The sequence below is a fragment of the Phyllopteryx taeniolatus genome, chromosome 19 (genome assembly GCF_024500385.1).
Source record: "Phyllopteryx taeniolatus isolate TA_2022b chromosome 19, UOR_Ptae_1.2, whole genome shotgun sequence".
NCBI lineage: Eukaryota > Metazoa > Chordata > Actinopteri > Syngnathiformes > Syngnathidae > Phyllopteryx > Phyllopteryx taeniolatus.
The window spans coordinates 184,033-204,198 of record NC_084520.1 but is presented as its reverse complement, the minus strand read 5'-3'; the positions used below and the strand labels follow the sequence as shown (position 1 = coordinate 204,198).

The window sequence follows — 20,166 nt, the reverse complement described above, 5'->3', positions numbered from 1 at the left end:
GAGGGGGTCCAGTTTGATGGCCTCAATATTGCATCTCTTCTTTTTGCAGACGATTTGGTTCTGTTGGCTTCATCAAGCTGTGCTCTCCAACTTTTACTGGAGCGGTTTGCAGCCGAGTGTGAAGCGTTTGGGATGAAAATAAGCACCACCAAATCTGAGACCATGGTCCTCAGTCGGAAAAGGGTGGAGTGCCCTCTACGGGTCGGGGATGAGATCCTGCCCCAAGTGGAGGAGTTCAAGTATCTTGGGGTCTTGTTCCTGAGTGGGGGAAGAAACGGATGGGAGTTCGACAGGCGGATCGGTGCAACGTCTGCAGTGATGTGGACTTTGTATCGGTCTGTTGTGGTGAAGAAGGAGTTGAGCCGAAAGGCGAAGCTCTCCATTTACCGGTCGATCTACGTTCCTACCCTCACCTGTGGTCACGAGCTGTGGGTTGTGACCATAAGAACAAGATCCTGGATACAAGCGGCCGAAATGAGCTTCCTCCACAGGATGTCCGGGCTCTCCGGACTCTCCCTTAGAGATCAGGTGAGAAGTTCGGTGATCCGGGAAGGGCTCAGAGTAGAGCCGCTACTCCTCCGCATTGAGAGGAGTCAGATGAGGTGGCTCGGACATCCGATTAGGATGCCTCCTGGACGCCTTTCTGGTCAGGTGTTCTGGGCACGTCCAATCAAGAGGAGACCCCGGGGATGACCCAGGACACGCTGGAGAGACTATGCCTCCCGGCTGGCCTGGGAACGCCTCAGGATCCCCCCAGAAGAGCTGGTTGAAGTGGCTGGGGAGAGGGAAGTCTGGGCTTCCATATTAAAGCTACTGCCCCCGCGACCCGACCTCGGATAAGCGGAAGAAAATGGATGGCTGAATAAACTTTCTTAGTGCATTAAATCCTGTTGTAAATCTAATCATCTCCCTTATCTTGTTTATAGAAAAAAGATTCTGGACTTCTACCAACGTGCCTGTCTGTCGGGTTACTGCTCAGCCTTTGCCTATAAACCCATGCAAGGTCCATTGTCCAGTCAGTTAAATGGCAAGTGTTTGGAGTTGGCATCTGGGCCCTGCCTATTCTCAGGACTGGAGCTGTCCTTAACCACCCCTAACAAGCACCCTTCCTGGAGGAACAGTTGGAGCTCAGACGGTATGTCATGGACACCCCAAAACCAGTGGGGCAAGTAGCCTTCGAAGTGATGAGTTAAGAGTAACGACAGCGTGTGTGTGTGTGTGTGTGTGTGTGTGTGTAAATATATATACAACCGCAATTCCAATGAAGTTGGGACGTCGTGTTGAACATAAATAAAAACAGAATACAATGATTTGCAAATCATCTTCAACCTATATTTAATTGCACTGAGGCGTCCATGAAAAAGACGTTGCTTGGATGGCAGCATAAGTTTTTTTCTGTCAATATGGGGTGCTTTTTGTACATTAATGAGGAAAAAAATTACTTAAATTATTTTAGGAAATGGCTGCAATATAACAAAGAGTGAAAAAATTAAGGGCGTTTGAATACTTTCTGTACCCTCTGTTAATGCGAGAGAGCATCAGGCTTGCCGTTGCGGGAACCAGGACGGAAAGAGAGGCTAAAGTTGAAACGGCTGAGAAAAGGGCCCACCGAGCTTGTCGGGGGTTCAAACGTTTGGCGGAACGGAGATAGGCGAGATTTTTGTGATCGGTCCATATAACAAAAGGAGAAACGGTGCCCTCCAGCCAATGCCTCCATTCTTCCAATGCCCAGACGATGGTCAGCAGCTCACGATTTCCCATGTCGTAATTCCGTTCGGCTGTGGACAGGGAAAAAAAAAGACACAAGGATTTAATTTCTGGGATTCGGGGTAAAGTCGACAAGTTTACTTTTCACCGCGTCCACCGATTGGGAGGTCCTCGTCCAGGAAACCGACCACGTCCCATCATTGCGAAGTTTGAACACTTTAAGCAAAAAGCGTTTGTAAAATCCAAAGGTCGGGAGCTTAAAGGGACTTCGTTTGGAATGAACGACCGGTTCTCCAAGGAGATTAATGAGAGGCGTAGAGTTTTGTACCCGTTGATGAAGAATTTCCGTGACAAAGTCAACCGAGCGTGGCTAGTTGTCGACGAGCTATGTCGTCGGCCAACTGTTTCGTGATGCCTAACTTCGAGCCCTGGCTCTTCTAGATAAGTACTTCTTTTGATCTGTTGTCGTTATGAATTGTCAAAAATGTATTGTATGGGAACCCCCTGTGAATTGAGTTGTACAGTTTATAGGTCATATTAATGCTGGAAAATGTGTTGAAATAATTGATCTTGGTCTCATTTTATTTTACCATAAAAGCCGAGCGTTTTAACAGGGATGCGTAGACTTTTAATCGCCACTGTATTATCTCCCGTCTGTGGGAACAGTGACTATTACTGGAGCTTACAGTAGTTGGGGCCTTCCCTGCCTCTTCTTCTGGCTCGAACTACGCTGCATCTCATCCAGTACACCTCAGTGCTGCCCGACGTGTTGCAGCACATCATGGTACAATGTTGAAGGCGTGCAACTTTATATTCAGACTTGCCTGTATACTGTAAAAATCCATCAATTGCTTAAAAATCTGCAATATAGCAAGGGGGGTTCACTGTAAAGGAAGACAAACTCCATCATCACCTTCCCTCAATTAAATGAGAAGCTGTGGAGCATCCTAAAGAGCAAGATCTGTGTGTGTGAATGGTAGTGTACCCCCAAAGAGCAGCTCTTGAGGCCATTTTTGCATCCCCAAATAAGATAAGGGCAGAAATAATCCATGGACTAGTTCAAAGGATGAGATCATTTTAAAGTGGATTTGGGACTTTGTGTAATGCAACTTTTCCCTTTTCTAATAGAGGGTATAGGTGAAGGAATGGAATGTGACAATGGTGTGCAAGCCCTAAGTGGACAGATCTTCATGGGCATGGTTTCATCCCAGTTCCAGGCCCGACTGGACACAGTCCGACTCATTGATGCACTGATCACGGCATGCATTCGATTTGTTTACTTTTCCATGGAGGACGAACTCCGTAGCAAGGTAAAAAACACTTCAACTCACTTGAAGTCATCACACTTCTGTCATCACAAGGTTACCTCTGTAGCAAAGCATTAGGGATGGGTGGGTCTTTCCATTCCGCCCTCAAAATGTTTGTCTTCAACAGCTCTTGTCTTACTTGGTCTCTACATTCGACATCTCATACTTGTTTTTTCTTCAGGATGTGAAATGGTTGTAATGGCTTTGGACAGTGTATGTGGAAGGACAGGTAATGAAGCCACAAAACCCTCAAAACCACAGTGAGAAAAAGCACCCTGCACTAAATAAAAGCACAAAAAACTTGAACATAAAGGACAGAAACAATTATAACGGCCCTGTGTGAAAAAATAATGGCCCCCTAAATCTAAAAACTGGTTGGGCCATTCTCAGCAGCAACAACTGAAATCAAGCATTTTCTACAACTGGCAATGAGTCTTTCACATCTCTGCAGAGATATTTTGGACCGCTCTTCAGAATCAGAATCCTCTTTATTTGCCAAGTATGTCCAAGGAATTTGTCTCCGCTAGTTGGAGCCGCTCGAGTACGACAACAGCCGGTCAATTGACGGAGAACACTTCCTTGCAGAATAGGTTGAATTCAGCAACACTGGAGGGTTTTCAAGCATGAATGGCCTTTTTAAGGTCATGCCTCTGCATTTCAATGGGATTCAAGCCTGGACTTTGATTAAGTCACTCCAAAACCTTCAGAAGTTGAGTTGCTGGTGTTTTTCGGATCGTTATCCTGCTGCAGAACCCAAGTGCGCTTCAGCTTGAGGTCACAGAGTGAACACTCTTCAGGATTTTCTGTTAAAGCGCAGAATTCACGGTTCCATCAATCACAGCAAGTTGTCCAGGTCTTGAAGGAGAAAAGCAGCCCAAGACCATCACACTACCACCACCATGTTTTACTGTTGCTATGATGTTCTTTTTCTGAAATGCTGTGCTCCATTTCTGCCAGATGTCACGAGACACACCCCTCCCAAAAAGCTTAACTTTCATCGTGTCAGTCCATATATTACCATCCCAAAAGTCTTGGGAATCATTCAGAATGTATTTATTTATTTGCAAAACTAAGACGAGCCTTTGTTCTTTTTGGTCAGCAGTGGTTTTCGCCATGGAACTCTGCCACGGATGCCATTTTTGCCCAGTCTCTTCCTTCTTCTTGTGTCATGAACACTTACATTAACTGAGGCTAAGGAGGCCTGCAGTTCTACAGAAGTTGTCCTGTCTTCCTTCGTGGCCTCCTGGATGAGTCATTGCTGTTCTCTTGGGGCCGGCCAGTCCCGGGAAGGTTCACCACTGTTCCATGTTTTTATCCATTTGAGGATAATAGCTCTCCCTCTGGTTGCTCGAATCCTAAAGCTTTGGAAATGGCTTTTGTGACCCTTTCCAGACTGATAGATGTCAATTCATTGTCGACTGTCCTGGAATTTCTTTGAATCGTGTCATTTTGTTGCAGCTTTTTTAGATCTTTTGTCCGACTTGATTTTGTCGTGACAGATTCTCTTTGTGATTTGTTGATTGAACAGCTCTGGAGGTAATCGGGCTTGGGTGTGATTAGGGAAAATTAACAAAAAACTGTGATGAGCCACAATTAATTCATGATTTATGTTTTTTCCCCTTAATAAATAATATACTACCGTTCTATGAGTCATTTCAAACTGCTCGAATTGCGAGAGGACTCTGCATCTTTTTGCACAATTGTCAAAAAAATACTAATAATAATTTGTACCGGCATTACCACATTACTGGTAACCTTTTATTGCTCAGTGACTGTGTTTTTTTTTTAATGTCTTAATGTCTTAAAAGTATTCTGTCAATTGACCGTCTGTTGTCGCACTCGAGCGGCTCCAACTAGCGGGGACAAATTCCTTGTGTGTTTTTGACATACTTGGCAAATAAAGATGATTCAGATTCTGAAAATTACCATTTAAAAACATAATTTTAAGTTCATTTGGGTTAGATTTTTCTGATATTTACATTTGCTTGATGATCTTCAACATTAAAGTGGGGAAACTATGCAAAAATATAAGAATTTGAGTAAGGGCCCAATACATTTTCACGGCACTGTATGTTGTTTTATTAGGAAAGACACTTCAGTCGTGCAGCAGACTAGCCAGCTCGCTTGCTCGGCCGTAGCGGTTTGGACGACTCAGGCAGCTCACACATTTCTTTTAAAATTTTATTTAAGATACCGTGGGAGTAAAAAGGATACAAGCGGCCGAAATGAGTTTCCTCCGCAGGGTGACCGGGCTCTCCCTTAGAGATAGGGTGAGAAGCTCGGTCATCCGGGAGGATCTCAGAGTAGAGGCGCTGCTCCTTCAAATCGAGAGGAGCCAGATGAGGTGGCCGGGGCATCTGATTCGAATGCCTCCCGGACGCCTCCCCGGTGAGGTGTTCCGGGCACGTCCCGCCGGGAGGAGACCCCGGGGACGACCCAGGACACGCTGGAGAGACTACATCCTTCGGCTGGCCTGGGAACGCCTCGGGATCCCTCCGGAAGAGATGGATGAAGTGGCCGGGGAGAGGGAAGTCTGGGCGTCCCTGCTAAAGCTACTGTCCCTGCGACCCGACCTCGGATAAGCGGTAGAAAATGGATGGATGGGAGTAAAAAGTATGTGAACCCTTTGAAATGTCTTCAATTTCTGCATAAATTGGTCATAAAATGTGCTCTGCTGCTCTAGAAAAGACACACCAGGTTAGAATTGTCTCTGGTCAAAAAGTGTACCTTGTGTGTACCATGCCTCGCTCAAAAGATCTCTCAGGAGACAAATTGGAGAAGTTTTTTAAACTGTAAATTTAAAATGTTTTTGTGAAAAGGGGCGGAAAACATAAGATTTATTCTTCCCTCTCCTCCTTTTCATTTGAATGTTGTGTTTTATGGGAAAATATTTGTTTTTTTCTAATATGTAATGAAATATTTTTTTGTTTTTTAAACAAAAAGACCTACGATTAAGAATTGACTTGTATAAAGCTGGGAAAGATGAAAAAAAGTATCCCTAAAAGTCTCGTTCATCAGTCCACGGTTTGGCAAATTGTTACAAATGGAGAAAGTTCAGCACTGTTGGTGAGCATATTCTTCTTTACTTACAGAAACCCAAGGATTCTCTTCAGACACTCTTCAATCTCATTAAAACATTGTTCACAAATATCAGACGACTCTATTAACTGGGCAAAATCAACAATACTCCCAATAACAGCAAACTCATGGACTCCTGCAGATCAAATCCCAGATTACCCTATTCCTATAGGAAACATGAAGTATTTAAGTATTCATATTTCACCAAAACTCACAGAGCTAACCAATCTAATTTACACACCACTTGTGGGAAAAATCGGATTTAAGAAGCTGGAATAACTTCATTAGTGGGAAGAATAGCTACGATAAAAATGAAACCCTTATCTCAAATAAATTATTTAATTTCAATGATTCCATTTAAGACCACATTTAAATGGTTTCAAACCTGAGAGACTGCTGTAATACATTTTTATTCCAAAAATTAGAAAAAGAGAATCAAGTCGATCCACTCTTCAGAAAAGTAAACAGGAGGGAGGGGCCTAAATGCTCCCGACTTTAAACACTACTATTTAGCGAACCAATTCCAATAGCTCATCAAATGGTTGCATCACAACGAGGAGTGTGATTCTTGGCTAGGATTGGAACAAACAGACTGCAACAACATCAAACTACCAAAACTCCCCCATTTATTTCAACTAGCCTTAAACACCATAAATGTTTCAAGAACCCAATAATCGCATCCACCTTAACGGCTTGGTGGCAAAGTTTAGAATCTACAGGATCTCAATTAGCTCCCAGTATGCTCTCCCCAATCTGGCATAATCCAGATTTTGAAATGAATAACATATCCCTTCATTTTAGTACATAGGAACAACATGGAATTAACCACCTACAACAACTATTTAACAATAATATTTGTAGGACACGTGATGAACTGTTCCAAGAATTCCAAATAACAGCTGGAAACTTTCTTTAATACAATCAATTAAAAGCAGCAATAAAAAAAAGAATACCAACACTCCAGAGCAAATAATGAAGCTTCTCCCGCAAAGTAAAATAAATCTCTCAAAAGTTTATAAATTAATTTCATATCCTAAATTAACGCACTTACCAATCATCAAACGGGAAGAAGCCCTTTCCATGTCCGCTGACCTTAGCTACTGGATACAGATTTGTAACAATACGTTTAGAATGACAAAAAACACAAATCTACAGTTTAGACAATATAAAGTGCTCCATAGAACACACTTTACTCAGTACACAATGCATAAAATGGGCCTTTCTCCATCTAATATATGCACGCAATGCACCAAAAATACCCCAGACACCTATTTTCATGCTCTATGGGAATGCACACCAATTCAATGCTTTTGGTCTTCGGTTATACAAAAACTCGTAATTTTGAACTGCAGGATTCCACTTTGCCCAAGATTGTGCATACTTGGCGATTTAGGCATAATTGACCTCCCTAATAAATAGAGGGGGGGGGGGGGGGGGGTGGCATTGGGTCCCTGCGGCCCCCACTGGGTGGCCAGTTGTCGGGTGCCTCGGTGGGGCCGGCGGACCGCCCTGGGTCCCTCGGTGTGGGACGTGTCCCGTCCGACGGGCTGCTCTCGGGTGGACCCCTGGGCCCGATCCCGTCCCTCGATTGATTGGGTGGGGTCCTCAGCCTCTGCGCTGCGGCCAAAGCAATTACAGGACACTTCTGTGCATGTAAAACGATGTCAATTCACTTGCATGTGTCCGCAGGCACACACCCCTGGGACTCTTTCACTGGGTGTGGGGTCACGCTTTTACCGCGACAAATAACTCATGAATATGCAAATTGCTTGTGTATCCCCATGCAACACTCATATTTAATGTTTCATTGTTGTAGATAATGTAATGATTTACTTCTCTCATCCTGTTTATAATTAGTGCTTTGTCTTTTGTCTTTGTTTCCCTCTCCCCTCTAGAAACTTTGTTCTGTTCGACTGATCGACTGATTCTCAATAAACCTCAATTGTAATACTAATAAAACACAGCGGAAGCTTCAAAACTCCACTGTGACACAGTAAAACTGTTCCGGCATAAAAGGGATACAGATTTTCCATTCTGCTTGAGCTATCAGCCGAACAGGAAACCCACTGTGTTTACTTTAATGCCAAGGGTTAGCTCGCACCCGATCAATCATGTAACAGTGTATGCATACACAAAACATTCCTCATCAAACATCATTAAAACACACACTGTATTCAGTAAATAACATTTCATTGCTACTCCCACTTATACAATGAAAGATCCCGTCACTTCATCAGCTATCTCACATATCACTGTGTGGGCACAGATGACCGTGGGCTCCTAACACTTAGTTACTAAAATATATGTAATAAGCTGTTATCGGTTATGTATGGTTGCAAATATGCATTGAGCAAGCAAATGAGTGTAAGACTGTATTGGCTTTTCTGTGTCTCAAACATTTGCATGACCTTTTAACCTCTACTTTTGGCTCCATCTTATGGACAAATTGTGGTTGTGCATGACTGGTTGACCTTCATTTTTGGCACCATCTGGTGGAAATCTGTAGTACCTCATTTCTGGCGCCATCTGGTGGGACATTTGTAATATCGCTAGCCAAGTGTATTAATAGTTTTCTGAACATTTGTTAGGTATTTTGTGCCATCAATCATACATATTATTTATTACATTATGCACAATTTACGCATATCAGAATCATCTTTATTTGCCAAGTATGTCAAAAACAGGAATATGTCTCCGCTATAGTACAACAACAGAAAAGCCATTTGACAGAAAATCCTTTTGACACGTAAAAACACAGTATGGAGAGTCACTGAGCAATCAAAGGATTGCCAGTCGTTCGGTAATGCCGATAAAGATTTTTTGGGACAATTATGCAAATGATGCACAGTCCTCTAGCAATTTAGACCAGTTTGAAATGACTAATAGAGCAATAGTCTGGTACAGTGACCATTGTGCAAATGGCGCAGAGACAGTTTAGAGTGACTAGCCGTGCGATAATCTGGAACAGTGTCAATTGTGGTATTGGTGCAGATACTTCTCAAGCATGAGTGGCCAGTATTGGTCAACAACAGATATACAAATAGTGCAGAGTTGTGAGACTGCTACAGTGAGTGCACGAATAATGCATAGTTGGCCCGACAGAGATGTGACTATCTCAAGACAAAATTGACAGCATGTTACAATGGAATTGTAAGTTAACTGTTTAAGAAGTTAATGGCAAGAGGAAAGACGCTGTTGGAATGTCTGCAAGTTTTAGTTTGCATTGTTGGATAGCGCCTACCCCCTTCCCATGGGCTCACCATGGTTCAGAGTACCCACCCTTTTTGGAGTCCTTGGAGGGGGTGCTGGAGAGTGCTCCCGCGGTGGACTCCATGGTTCTGCTGGGGGACTTCAATACTCACGTGGGCAAACGTATTGTAAGGTCTGCTGGGAACTTCTGGTGGAATCCCCTGTCAGAAGGAGTTTCAACACCCACCTCCGACACAACTTTGCTCATGTTCCGGGGGAGGCGGGGGACATCAAGTCTGAGTGGACCATGTTCCGCGCCTCCATTGCTGAGGCAGCCGACCGCAGCTGTGGCCCTCAGGTGGTCAGTGCCTGTTGTGGCGGCAATCCCCGAACCCGTTGGTGGACACCAACGGTGAGGGATGCCGTCAAGCTGAAGGAGTCCTATTTTGGCCTGTGGGACTCCTGAGGCAGATGATCGGTACCGGCTAGCCAAGCGGAATGCAGCTTTGGTGGTCGCTGAAGCAAAAACTCGGGCATGGGAGGAGTTCGGTGAGGCCATGCAGAAAGACTTCTGGACGGCTTCGAGAAAATTCTGGTCTACCATCCAGCGTCTCAGGAGGGGGAAGCAGTGCACCCATCAACACTGTGTATAGTGGGGATGGGGCGCTGCTGACCGCGATGTGAGCCGGTGGGGAGAATACTTCGAAGACCTCCTCAATTCCACCGACACGCCTTCCCATGAGGGAGCCCTCTGAGGCGGGCTCTCCTATCTCTGGGGTTGAGGTCACCGAGGTGGTTAAAAAGCTCCTCGGTGGCAAGGCCCCGAGGGTGGATGAGATTCGCCCGGAGTTCCTCAAGGCGCTGGATGTTGTAGGGCTGTCCTGGTTAACACACCTCTGCAACATCGCATGGACATCGGGGACAGTGCCTCTGGATTGGCAGACTGGGGTGGTGGTCCCCCTTTTTAAAAAGGGGGACCGCAGGGTGTGTTCCAACTACAGGGGGATCACACTCCTTAGCCTCCCTGGTAAGGTCTATTCAGGGGTGCTGGAGAGGAGGTTTCCGTCAGGAAGTTGAATCTGATTCAGGAGGAGCAGTGTGGTTTTCGTCCTGGCCGTGGAACAGTGGACCAGCTCTACACTGTTGGCAGGGTGCATGGGAGTTCGCCCAACCAGTCTACATGTGTTTTGTGGACTCGGAGAAGGCATTCAACCGTGTCCATTGTGGGGTCCTGTGGTGGGTGCTTTGGGAGTACGGGGTATCGAACCCCCTGATACGGGCTGTTCGGTCCCTGTACGACCGGAGTCAGAGTTTGGTCTGCAAATCCGTCAGTAAGTCGGACTCGTTTCCGGTGAGGGTTGGACTCCGCCAAAACTGCCCTTTGTCACCAATTCTGTTCATAACTTCTTTGGACAGAATTTCGAAGTGCAGCCGAGGCGTAGAGGGGGTCCGGTTTGGTGGCCTCAGTATTGCATCTCTGCTTTTTGCAGATGATGTGGTTCTGTTGGCTTCATCAAGCCGTGACTTCCAAATCTCACTGGAACAGTTCGCAGCTGAGTGTGAAGCAGCTGGAATGAGAATCAGCACGTCCAAATCTGAGACCATGGTCCTCAGTCCGAAAAGGGTGGCGTGCCCTCGCCAGGTCGGGGATGAGATCCTGTCCCAAGTGGAGGAGTTCAAGTATCTTGGGTCTTGTTCACGAGTGAGGGAAGAATGGAACGGGAGATCGACAGGCGGATCGGTGCAGCGTCTGCAGTGATGCGGACTTTGTATCAATCCGTTGTGGTAAAGAAGGAGTTGAGCCGAAAGGCGAAGCTCTCGATTTCCCGGTCGATCTACGTTCCTATCTTTACCTATGGTCACAAGCTGTGGGTTGTGACCGAAAGAACAAGATCCCGGATACAAGCGGCCAAAATGAGTTTCTTCCGCAGGGAGGATCTCAGAGTAGAGCCGCTGCTCCTCCACATCAAGAGGAGACGGATGAGGTGGCTGGGGCATCTGATTCGGATACCTCCCGGACGTCTCCCCGGTGAGGTGTTTCAGGCACGTCCCACCGGGAGGAGACCCCGGGGACGACCCGGGACACGCCGGAGAGACTACATCCTTCGGCTGGCCTGGGAATGCCTCGGGATCCCCCCGGAAGAGCTGGAGGAAGTGGCTGGGGAGAGGGAAGTCTGGGCGTCCCCGCTAAAGCTACTGCCCCCGCGGCCCGACCTCGGATAAGAGGTAGGAAATGGATGGATGGATGGCGCCTACCTGAGGGTAGGAGCTGGAAGAGGTGGTGACCAGGATGTGGCGGGTCAAAGAGAATTTTTCATGCTCTTGTCTTAGTTCTGGCAGCGTGCAAGTCCTTAAGGGTAGGTAGGGGTGCACCGACAATTTTTTCAGCAGTCCTAATTGTCTGTTGCAGTCGGAGTTTGTCCTTTTTTGTAGCAGCATCAAACCAGACTGTGATGGATGAACACAGGACGGATTCGAGATTGATTGGCCGATTCATATTTTTTGCCACCAGTTCGATGCAATAAATGTTACATTATGCCACGACTCGACAGTATATAATATGTACAGTTTAACCTTTTAGATTTAACATATATAATAGCACAATCTTTACCCATTTTTTGTGTGTAGGTTTTTGCAGAAAAGATGGGTTTAGAGACAGGTTGGAACTGTCATATCTCACTGACTTCAAATGGAGATGGTCCATGTGAAGGAGTTCCCTCCAGCCCCTGTCATGGCTCCGTCCATGAAGACCTGAACCAAGGTGGTAATGTGGTTGTTACACATGTGGAAAATGTCTCATCATCTCAGCTGTTGCCTCAGGGTATTGCTGAGTGTAACCTAAAAGTAGAATTAAATATGAAGCAGATTCTCGAGATGAAGCAGAAGGTCCACTGCTGTCAGAGGAGGAGGTTCATTCAGACTTGGCAAGTTTCCAGCCCACAGACAGTGACGTTCCCAGCTTTCTGGAAGACTGCAACCGGGTAACAGTTATCTTTGATTTGAAAAATAACAAGTAAATGAAGTTTTTTTTTTCATTAACCAGTAATAACTACAGTTTCTGTGACTTAACCAAATAGGTAAAGAAGGTTCCATCTTAGCCATTTTTACAAAATTATTTTGTCAAGGGGCCTTCTTCTTGCCTTGTGATGTCTCTTCTCATTCTTGATTTGTCTTTAGGCAAAGCTTCCGCGTGGCATTCACCAGGTTCGACCTCATTTGACGAACATAGACAACGTGCCTCTGTTGGTGCCACTCTTCACTGACTGCACCCCTGACAGTATGTCCTCTTTTACTGAATGAGCGTAAAAACAAAACGAAACCTCTGTACGTCTTATTTTTCTGTTAAAGTCTTTTACACTGTTGTTTCATGATGTATGTTTCTGCAAAAACAACTTATTTCCAGAAAATTCTATTGAGACCTTCCTTTACTGAATGATTTCGTGTTTGAATGGGTCCCGTTGAGTCATTCTGGGCTTGCACTTGAGTGCTTTGTTCATGTGAAAAAGTTGCATCGTCTTGTACTTGCATGACTGTTACTCAGCTACTTAAAAGGATTTTCTTCATTCCAAATCCATGAAGATTTTGAGATTAAGGCCATGTCTACACAAACGCGAGTTTGAGTGTATCCCCAAAGTTTTTTTGTTTGTTTTTGTTTTTCACGTTTCGTCCAAATGGAACTGGTGTTTTTGGAGCCTGGATACACAATCATTTTTGAAACAATGAGTAAATATGAAAATGCTGCTCTTGCGTTTCTGTGTGTACAACTTATGCAGTGTTGTGAAAAAGCATTTGCCCCCTTCGCAAATGTTGGTTGTTTTCCTACTTTAATGTTCAAGATCATCAAACAAATGGGATTTAAACACTGCATTCAAGATTTCTAAATACAAAGCTACCTGGCCCTGTGTGAAAACGTAATTGCCTCATGAACCTAATAATTGGTTGAGCCACCTTCAGCAGCAACAACTGAAAACAAGCATTTTCCAAAACTGGCAATGAGTCTTTCACATCTCTGTGGCAATATTTTGACCCACTATTCCTTGTAGAATTGTTTTAAGTTAGCAACACTGGAGGGTTTTTGAGCATGAACGGTCTTTTTAAGGTCATGCCACAGCATTTCAAGTCTGGACTTTGTCTCGGCCACGACAAAAAATTTTTTTAAGCCATTCAGGTGTCTTGCTGTTGTGCCTTGGATCGTAGTCCTGCTGCAGCACCAGCTTGAGGTCACAAACTGATGGCCGAACATTCTCTTTCAGGATATTCTGGCAAAGAGCTGAATTCATTGTTCTATCAATCACAGCAAGTCCGACACCCAAAAAAACATCATACCAACGTTCAAACATGAGTATGATGTTTTTTTGGGTGGTTCTTTCCTGAAATGCTGTGTTACATTTAAGGCCGATGTAACGAGACATACATTCCAGAAAGTTTCAACTTTTGTTTTTGTCTGTCACAGTCCACAGAATATTCTCCCAAAATTATTGGGAATCATTCAATTTTGATTTATTTATTTTCCCCCAAAAGTAAGACAAGCCTTCCCCCAAAAAAGTAAGACAAGCCTTTCTGTTCTTTTTGGTCAGCACTGGTTTGCGCCTTGGAATTCCGTCATGGATGCCATTTTTTTGCCCTGTCTCTTCCTTATTGTTGAGTCATGAACACTGACTTTAACTGAGACAAGGCCTGTCCTGAGCTCCTTTGTGACCTCTTGAATGAGTCATCACTGTGCTCTTTGAAAAATGTTTGTAGGCCGACCACTCCTGGGAAGGTTCACCACTGTTCTGCGCTTTTCCATTTTTGGATAATGGCTCTCATCATTAGGCATGGGACTATTACCGTTTTTACGGTATACCGCAGTTTTAAAAAGTCACTACTACAACGACCACTAAAACTGTCCGTTACTGGTAATACCGGTAGCTGTTTTGTTTTTTTTCTTCAAAGAAAGTCCAGGTGACCGCCAATCTGCTGCTGACGTGTTGTTATGACTTCCAGTTGAGTTCTAAGGAGGACATTCCCTGCAGCTATATCATTGGCTACTTACTTGATGCTTGTGCAACTCATAGTGAACACACAGTCACGCAATGCAACTCGCCACCCTCGCTCTTGCTCCTCGTGTGTGGATATATGCATCATCTAAATAATAGAATCAATATCGTTAAATCAATATATGTTAAAAAGGGGAGCTGTTATTTTGTAAGCTACGGTTAGGATTTGCTACCGTCAAATATTGCCTATTAGACAAGCGCCCATCCCCCGCTTCTCCGGCTCGCACATGTCTCCACACTCTCTCTCTCTTTCTTTTTGACACTTGTTTGTGAGCAGCTAGATTTGCCCCGAAGAATTGTGCGTGCACCAAAAGTGAGAACCTCTTTATTACTGTAATGTTCCGTTAATGCTCTTTGGTAAAGTACGCAATGCATGTGTGTACTAATTGTTGCCATATGTTGAAGCACCTTCGTTACGCAGTAGTTGTCTGTTGTGTAGTGCATGGCAGGATTAGCAAATGCTAAGGCTGCTGCGTCCTCAAAGGGGGCGGCAAAAAGCAGGTGAAAATTGTATTTTATTATTATTTTTTTTTATTATTTTTTTTTAAATGTATATTTTATACAGCGGCTGAAGTAAGTATTTAACACGTCACCATTTTTCTCACTATATATATTTCCAAAGGTGCTATTGACATGAAAATTTCACCAGATGTTGGGAACAATGTATTCCATACGTACAAAGTAGAACAAATCTTGGAGGTTCCTTCCTTCAATAATGTGAAGCTTACCAGTACCATTTGTTGAAAAGCAGCCCCACACCATCATGTTCTCACCTCTGAACTTCATTCACTGTTGGTATGGTGTTTTTAGGGTGATGCGCAGTGCCATTTCTCTTCCAAACGTGCTGTGCATTATGGCATCCAAACAGTTCAATTTTGCTCTCATCAGACCAGACTATATTATCCAAGTATTTAACTGGCTTGTCTAAATGTTGTTGAGCAAACATGCCTTTTTTTCCGCAATGGGGTCTTGCATGATGAGCGTGCATACAGGCCATGGCAGCAGAGTGTCTTACTCGCTGTTTTCCTTGTGACAGTACCTGCTAATTCCAGGTCTTTTTGAAGCTCTCCACAGTTGGTCCTTGGCTCTTGGACAACTCTTCTGAGTATTCTTTGCACTCCTCTGTCAGAAATCTTGCAAGGAGCACCTGATCGAGGCGAATTTATGGTGGTATGATTGGCTTTCCACTTACATATTATGGCCCCAACCGTGCTCACGGGAACGTTCAGAAGCTTAGATATGCGCTTGTAACAAATTCCATCGTTATGTTTTGCAACAATTAGTTTGCGATGGTCTTGAGCCACCTTTCTGCTCTCACCCATCATGAGATGTGTCTTGACTCACACCTTGGCAATGAGACTTTTTTGTAGCCCATCAATTAGGACTGGACCAGCTGATATTCATTTATTTATTCATATATATATATATATATATATATATATATATATATATGCCGGCACGGTGGTCGACTGGTTAGCACATCTGCCTCACAGTTCTGGGTACCAGGTTTAAATCCCGGCCCCGCCTGCGTACATGTTCTCCCCGTTTTCTCCGGGCACTCCGGTTTCCTCCCACGTCCCAAAAACATGCATTGTAGGTTGATTGAAGACTCTAAATTGCCCGTAGGTCTGGATGTGAGTGCGAATGGTTGTTTGCTTCTATGTGCCCTGCGATTGGCTGGCGAGGGTTAGGGTTTTGTTGGATCTTAGTGGGGCTTTTGATACGGTAGATCATACTATCCTGCTGAAGAGTTTGGAAACGTGGGTAGGACTAAATAGAACAGTCCTTAAATGATTCAGGTCCTACTTGGTGGAAATGAGTTATTTTGTAACCATTGGAAGTGTTCAATCTCATCGAATGGCAATGACCTATGGGGTCCCTCAAGGGTCAGTGCTCCTGTTCAGCCTGTATATGCTACCCTTGGGTCAAATTCTTCACAACTTTAATTTTGACTTTGATTATATCTATGCAGATGACACACAGTTATATCTAGCAATGTCTCCAGATGACTACAGCTCAATTGAGGTCTTGTGTCACTGTCTAAAACAGAGAAATAACTGGATGAGCCAAAATAGTCTTCATTTAAACCACAACAATACTGAGATCATTGTTTTTGCCAGTAAAGAAAAGAGGATTGCTGTTAGTAAATACCTGGAGTAATTCTCTTCAAAAGCCAAAGACCAAGTCCGAAACCTTGGTGTTCCGATAGCTTCCGACCTGACTTTCAACAGTCATATCAAATCAATTACTAAAACTGCCTTCTACCATCCGAAGAACATATCCAGAGTGAAGACTTGCATGTGCCAAGCAGACCAGGAGAAGCTCATCCATGCTTTTGTCTCAAGAAGATTTGACTATTGTAATGGTCTTCTGACTGGACTCCCCAAAAAGAGCATTAAACAGCTGCACCTTATTCAGAATGCTGCAGCTCGGGTTCTGACCAGAACAAAGAGGTCAGAGCATATTACTCCAAACCTAAAGTCTTTACACTTGCTCCCAGTCAGCTTTAAAATGGATTTTAAAGTTCTGCTACTGGTCTATAAATCACTAAATGGTTTAGGTCCTGAATGCATGAAAGAAATGCTAATGGAATATAAACCCAGTAGGGGTCTGAGAGCTACAGACTATTCTATTCGCTATTATGCTGCACACAAATGGAATAAGTTGCCATAAGAAGTGACATAAGCCCCAAGTGTGAATGTTTTTATGTCGTTTAAAAACTCTTCTTTTTTCTCATGCTTTTTAGAGCATTTCCACTTTTAAATATTTCTTGCACTTTATGTGAGCTACGTTGTGTGTGAAATGTGCTATATAAATATATTTGCTTTGCATCTCGCGCTATCCCCTGTGCAGCTCTGGGCTCGTCCGATCACTGCTTAATTCACTGAATACCAACATATAGGCACCGACTTAAATGTGCGAAGCCTATGGTGAAAACAGTGAAGAAGCCAAGATAGAACTTGAAAGCTGTTTAGACTGCACAGACTGGAGTGTCTTTGAGACTTCAGCTGGTAGCCTGGATGAATATACGGACAGTTTCACATTTTACGTTAGCGTCTGTGAAGATGTGTGTGTACCAACCAAGAAGTTTTGCACGTTCAATAACAAGCCGTGGTTCACTGCCAAACTTCGGCAACTTTGCCAGGCTAAAGAGGATACCTATTGAAGTGGGGACAGAGCCCAATCACACTAGAAAACAGCTGACAAAAATTAACATCGCAAAGAGAAATTATGCAGAAAAGATGGAAAAACAGTTTACTGCTAATGACTCTAAGTCAGTTAGGCGAGGATTAAAATCGCTAGCGAACTACAAGCAACCATGAATTGAATGGGTGGCAACATGGGGAAATTAGATGCCAGTATTTTGAGGGTCAGCAACACAAAGTATTGTGAAAAAAATGAGAACAATGCACGAGTTGAATTTTTTTGGGAACAGTGAACTTAGTTCAAAATCTTGAATTATGAACTGTGAACTGAGCTAGTTCATTTTTGGAATGGTGAACTGAACTTTAAAAACTAGTTTGCGTAGAAAATGAATTTTCCCAAAAGTGGGAAACAGCATGGGAGGACACAGCATGTCACCACTGAGGTGGAGCTACAAGTGGTGTCTCAAGGGGTCTTCCTTCCAAATGTGTGCAGATTTTTACACCTTCCAGGTGGGGTCAGGGTCAACTTCAACATATGGGAGTCGCTCCCTTATATTCAAATGAACCCAAGTGTGACTTCCCTACGGTTTTACTATTGAAGGAACACAACTGAAATAAGTTACTTAAACACAAACATTTCCATTATACTGTTATAGCAAAGTTATTCTAGAACATAAAAATGTACATGACAGTAAAAAAGCAAACAAAGGGAGATTAATGACCACAATATAGGGAGAGGGTTTTGGTGCTGTACAACAGTTTGTATATACAAAACTTCCAAATCATTGTTGAGCCATAATAATTGGCCAACAAAACAATGACTACTGACTGGTTACCATTTGTGATTTATTTTCAGCAATGTGTGAGATGATAAAGATCATGCAGGAGAACAGGGAGGTCACATGCTGTTTGGGAAGTGCCTCCAATTTCCGCAACAGTCGCCTTTTTCTGCAGAGTGACCTCAGGTATACGAACATGATTGGCTTCACAAAAACGCCACAAACAATGATTGTAATGATTGAAATGTGTGTCGATAGATGGACTTAGTCGTCCTTTCAATACCTCGCATAGCACACATATACATTGCACACACCTTAACAACATAGGTTATATCTGACTTTTAAACAAATATTGGGAGACATTTACAATACAATTAAAAACAGGCAACACTTGCACTAATTATTCACAAAAGTGTGTAAAAACTGGATGACTTGAGCCTTGAGCTTAACAGTACGACTTTCTGACATTAACAGTACGATGATCACGTTAACTGGATAATGTGTGCCGCCCCTCCGATAGCATCGCTCTGGATCCGCTTTACCCATCCCAGTGTTCATGGGAGATGTTCAGTTATGCCACCAGAGGTGCGTTCAGCAGGAGCACCGAAGGTCTGTCTCCTCTGAGGCTCTCAGGGCAACTCAATAGTCTTGGCTGCTCTGTGACCTTTCACCAAGGAGAGAGTGTCAGCATGACCAAGCTCATAGAGCAGGTGCAACATACTCACACACACACACACACACATCAGTTCTCAGTAAGGTTATACAAGTACAGTGGAGCCTTGATAGAACGGAATATTGCGGGTGGTCTTTTTTTCTAAGGCCATATGCACCCATATTACTGTACAGTACGAAATTATTGTTTTGTAGGTTTTTTTTCGTGGCCTAGAATGCACAGGGTGGCACAGTAGACGACTGGTTAGCACATTTGCCTCACAGTTCTGAGGATCCGTGTTCATATCCGGCCTCGCCTGTGTGGAGTTTGAATGTTCTTCCCGCCGCAGCCATGCCGCTTCCTCTCTGCCTGCGCTTTACGCACAATCGACAATAGATAGACCGATCATCGCATAGCCGCCATGTCAATGCCGAACATTCAACATGGCTGCCACATACTGTAGGCACGGGAGGCACGTCTTTTGAAATTAGATCTTGTCATATTGCTAATCTGTGACCTGCCTGCATTGTGCCACAGCACCAGTAAACAACAGTGCCGTTTTAAGTGACAAATGGGAACTACTTTTTGGACACATTGTTCAGTCCCAACGTTCCGTTCAACGGACCCTGATATAACAGATATCAGGGTCCGTTTTATCGAGGTTCCACTATACATTAATTTGTACTGCATTCACTTTAGTTTGAGTTCCTTGCAGGCACGTCACACAACATACGGCATTCGCAAGTGCTTCCTTTTTCTGCTGCAGTGCCAACTCAGTCTGGTCATCATACAGGTCAGAGAACAGACTTGACATACTTTTATTTTGCTACACAATAAATGAGTTAACCTTAAATTAGCTGTTTTCTCTGCAGTTTTTAGCCTGTTTAGCTCAGCTCCCTCCTCCAATGAACACCACGGACATCCTCTGGCTCTCATGCTTCAGCTGTCCGCTGCTAAGGTAGAACCCAATATTGTATTTCAGAGTGCTATTTTGAAATGTTTATGAAAAAACCAAAACATGTTATTTGAAATTGTTTTGACAGCTTGTCACTTCTGGGAAAGCCTTCAGATAGTTCAGTAATGACTGTTGCTACCGGGAAGAATCTCGATGCCATTCCAAAGAAGGTAGGATCTCGACGTAGGGGAGACTGGAGAAAAGTGGCGTCGCTATCCTACTTTAGGGGGGCTGAAGCCTTTCAAGACCCCCCCCCCCCCCCCACCCCCCCCCCCAAAAAATATTTAGTACTACGGTGGAACCTTGCTAAAACT

At 44.0% G+C, this 20,166-nt stretch overlaps 1 protein-coding gene across 6 annotated transcripts in view; it reads left to right on the top strand.

Moving 5' to 3' along the window:
* tmem94 (transmembrane protein 94) overlaps positions 1 to 20,166 on the top strand; it is a 93,174-nt gene that overhangs the window by 49,729 nt on the left and 23,279 nt on the right. For 4 of the 6 annotated variants that reach the window (XM_061756467.1, XM_061756469.1, XM_061756471.1 and 1 more), the window contains 10 exons: positions 927 to 1,135; positions 2,836 to 3,017; positions 11,910 to 12,042; positions 12,144 to 12,262; positions 12,459 to 12,558; positions 18,323 to 18,431; positions 18,766 to 18,955; positions 19,613 to 19,690; positions 19,770 to 19,855; positions 19,941 to 20,022. In XM_061756467.1, the coding sequence (XP_061612451.1) occupies positions 927 to 1,135; positions 2,836 to 3,017; positions 11,910 to 12,042; positions 12,144 to 12,262; positions 12,459 to 12,558; positions 18,323 to 18,431; positions 18,766 to 18,955; positions 19,613 to 19,690; positions 19,770 to 19,855; positions 19,941 to 20,022 (1,288 nt within the window). The remainder of the gene's footprint in view (positions 1 to 926; positions 1,136 to 2,835; positions 3,018 to 11,909; positions 12,043 to 12,143; positions 12,263 to 12,458; positions 12,559 to 18,322; positions 18,432 to 18,765; positions 18,956 to 19,612; positions 19,691 to 19,769; positions 19,856 to 19,940; positions 20,023 to 20,166) is intronic. The other 2 variants (XM_061756468.1, XM_061756472.1) reach the window with 2 other exon arrangements.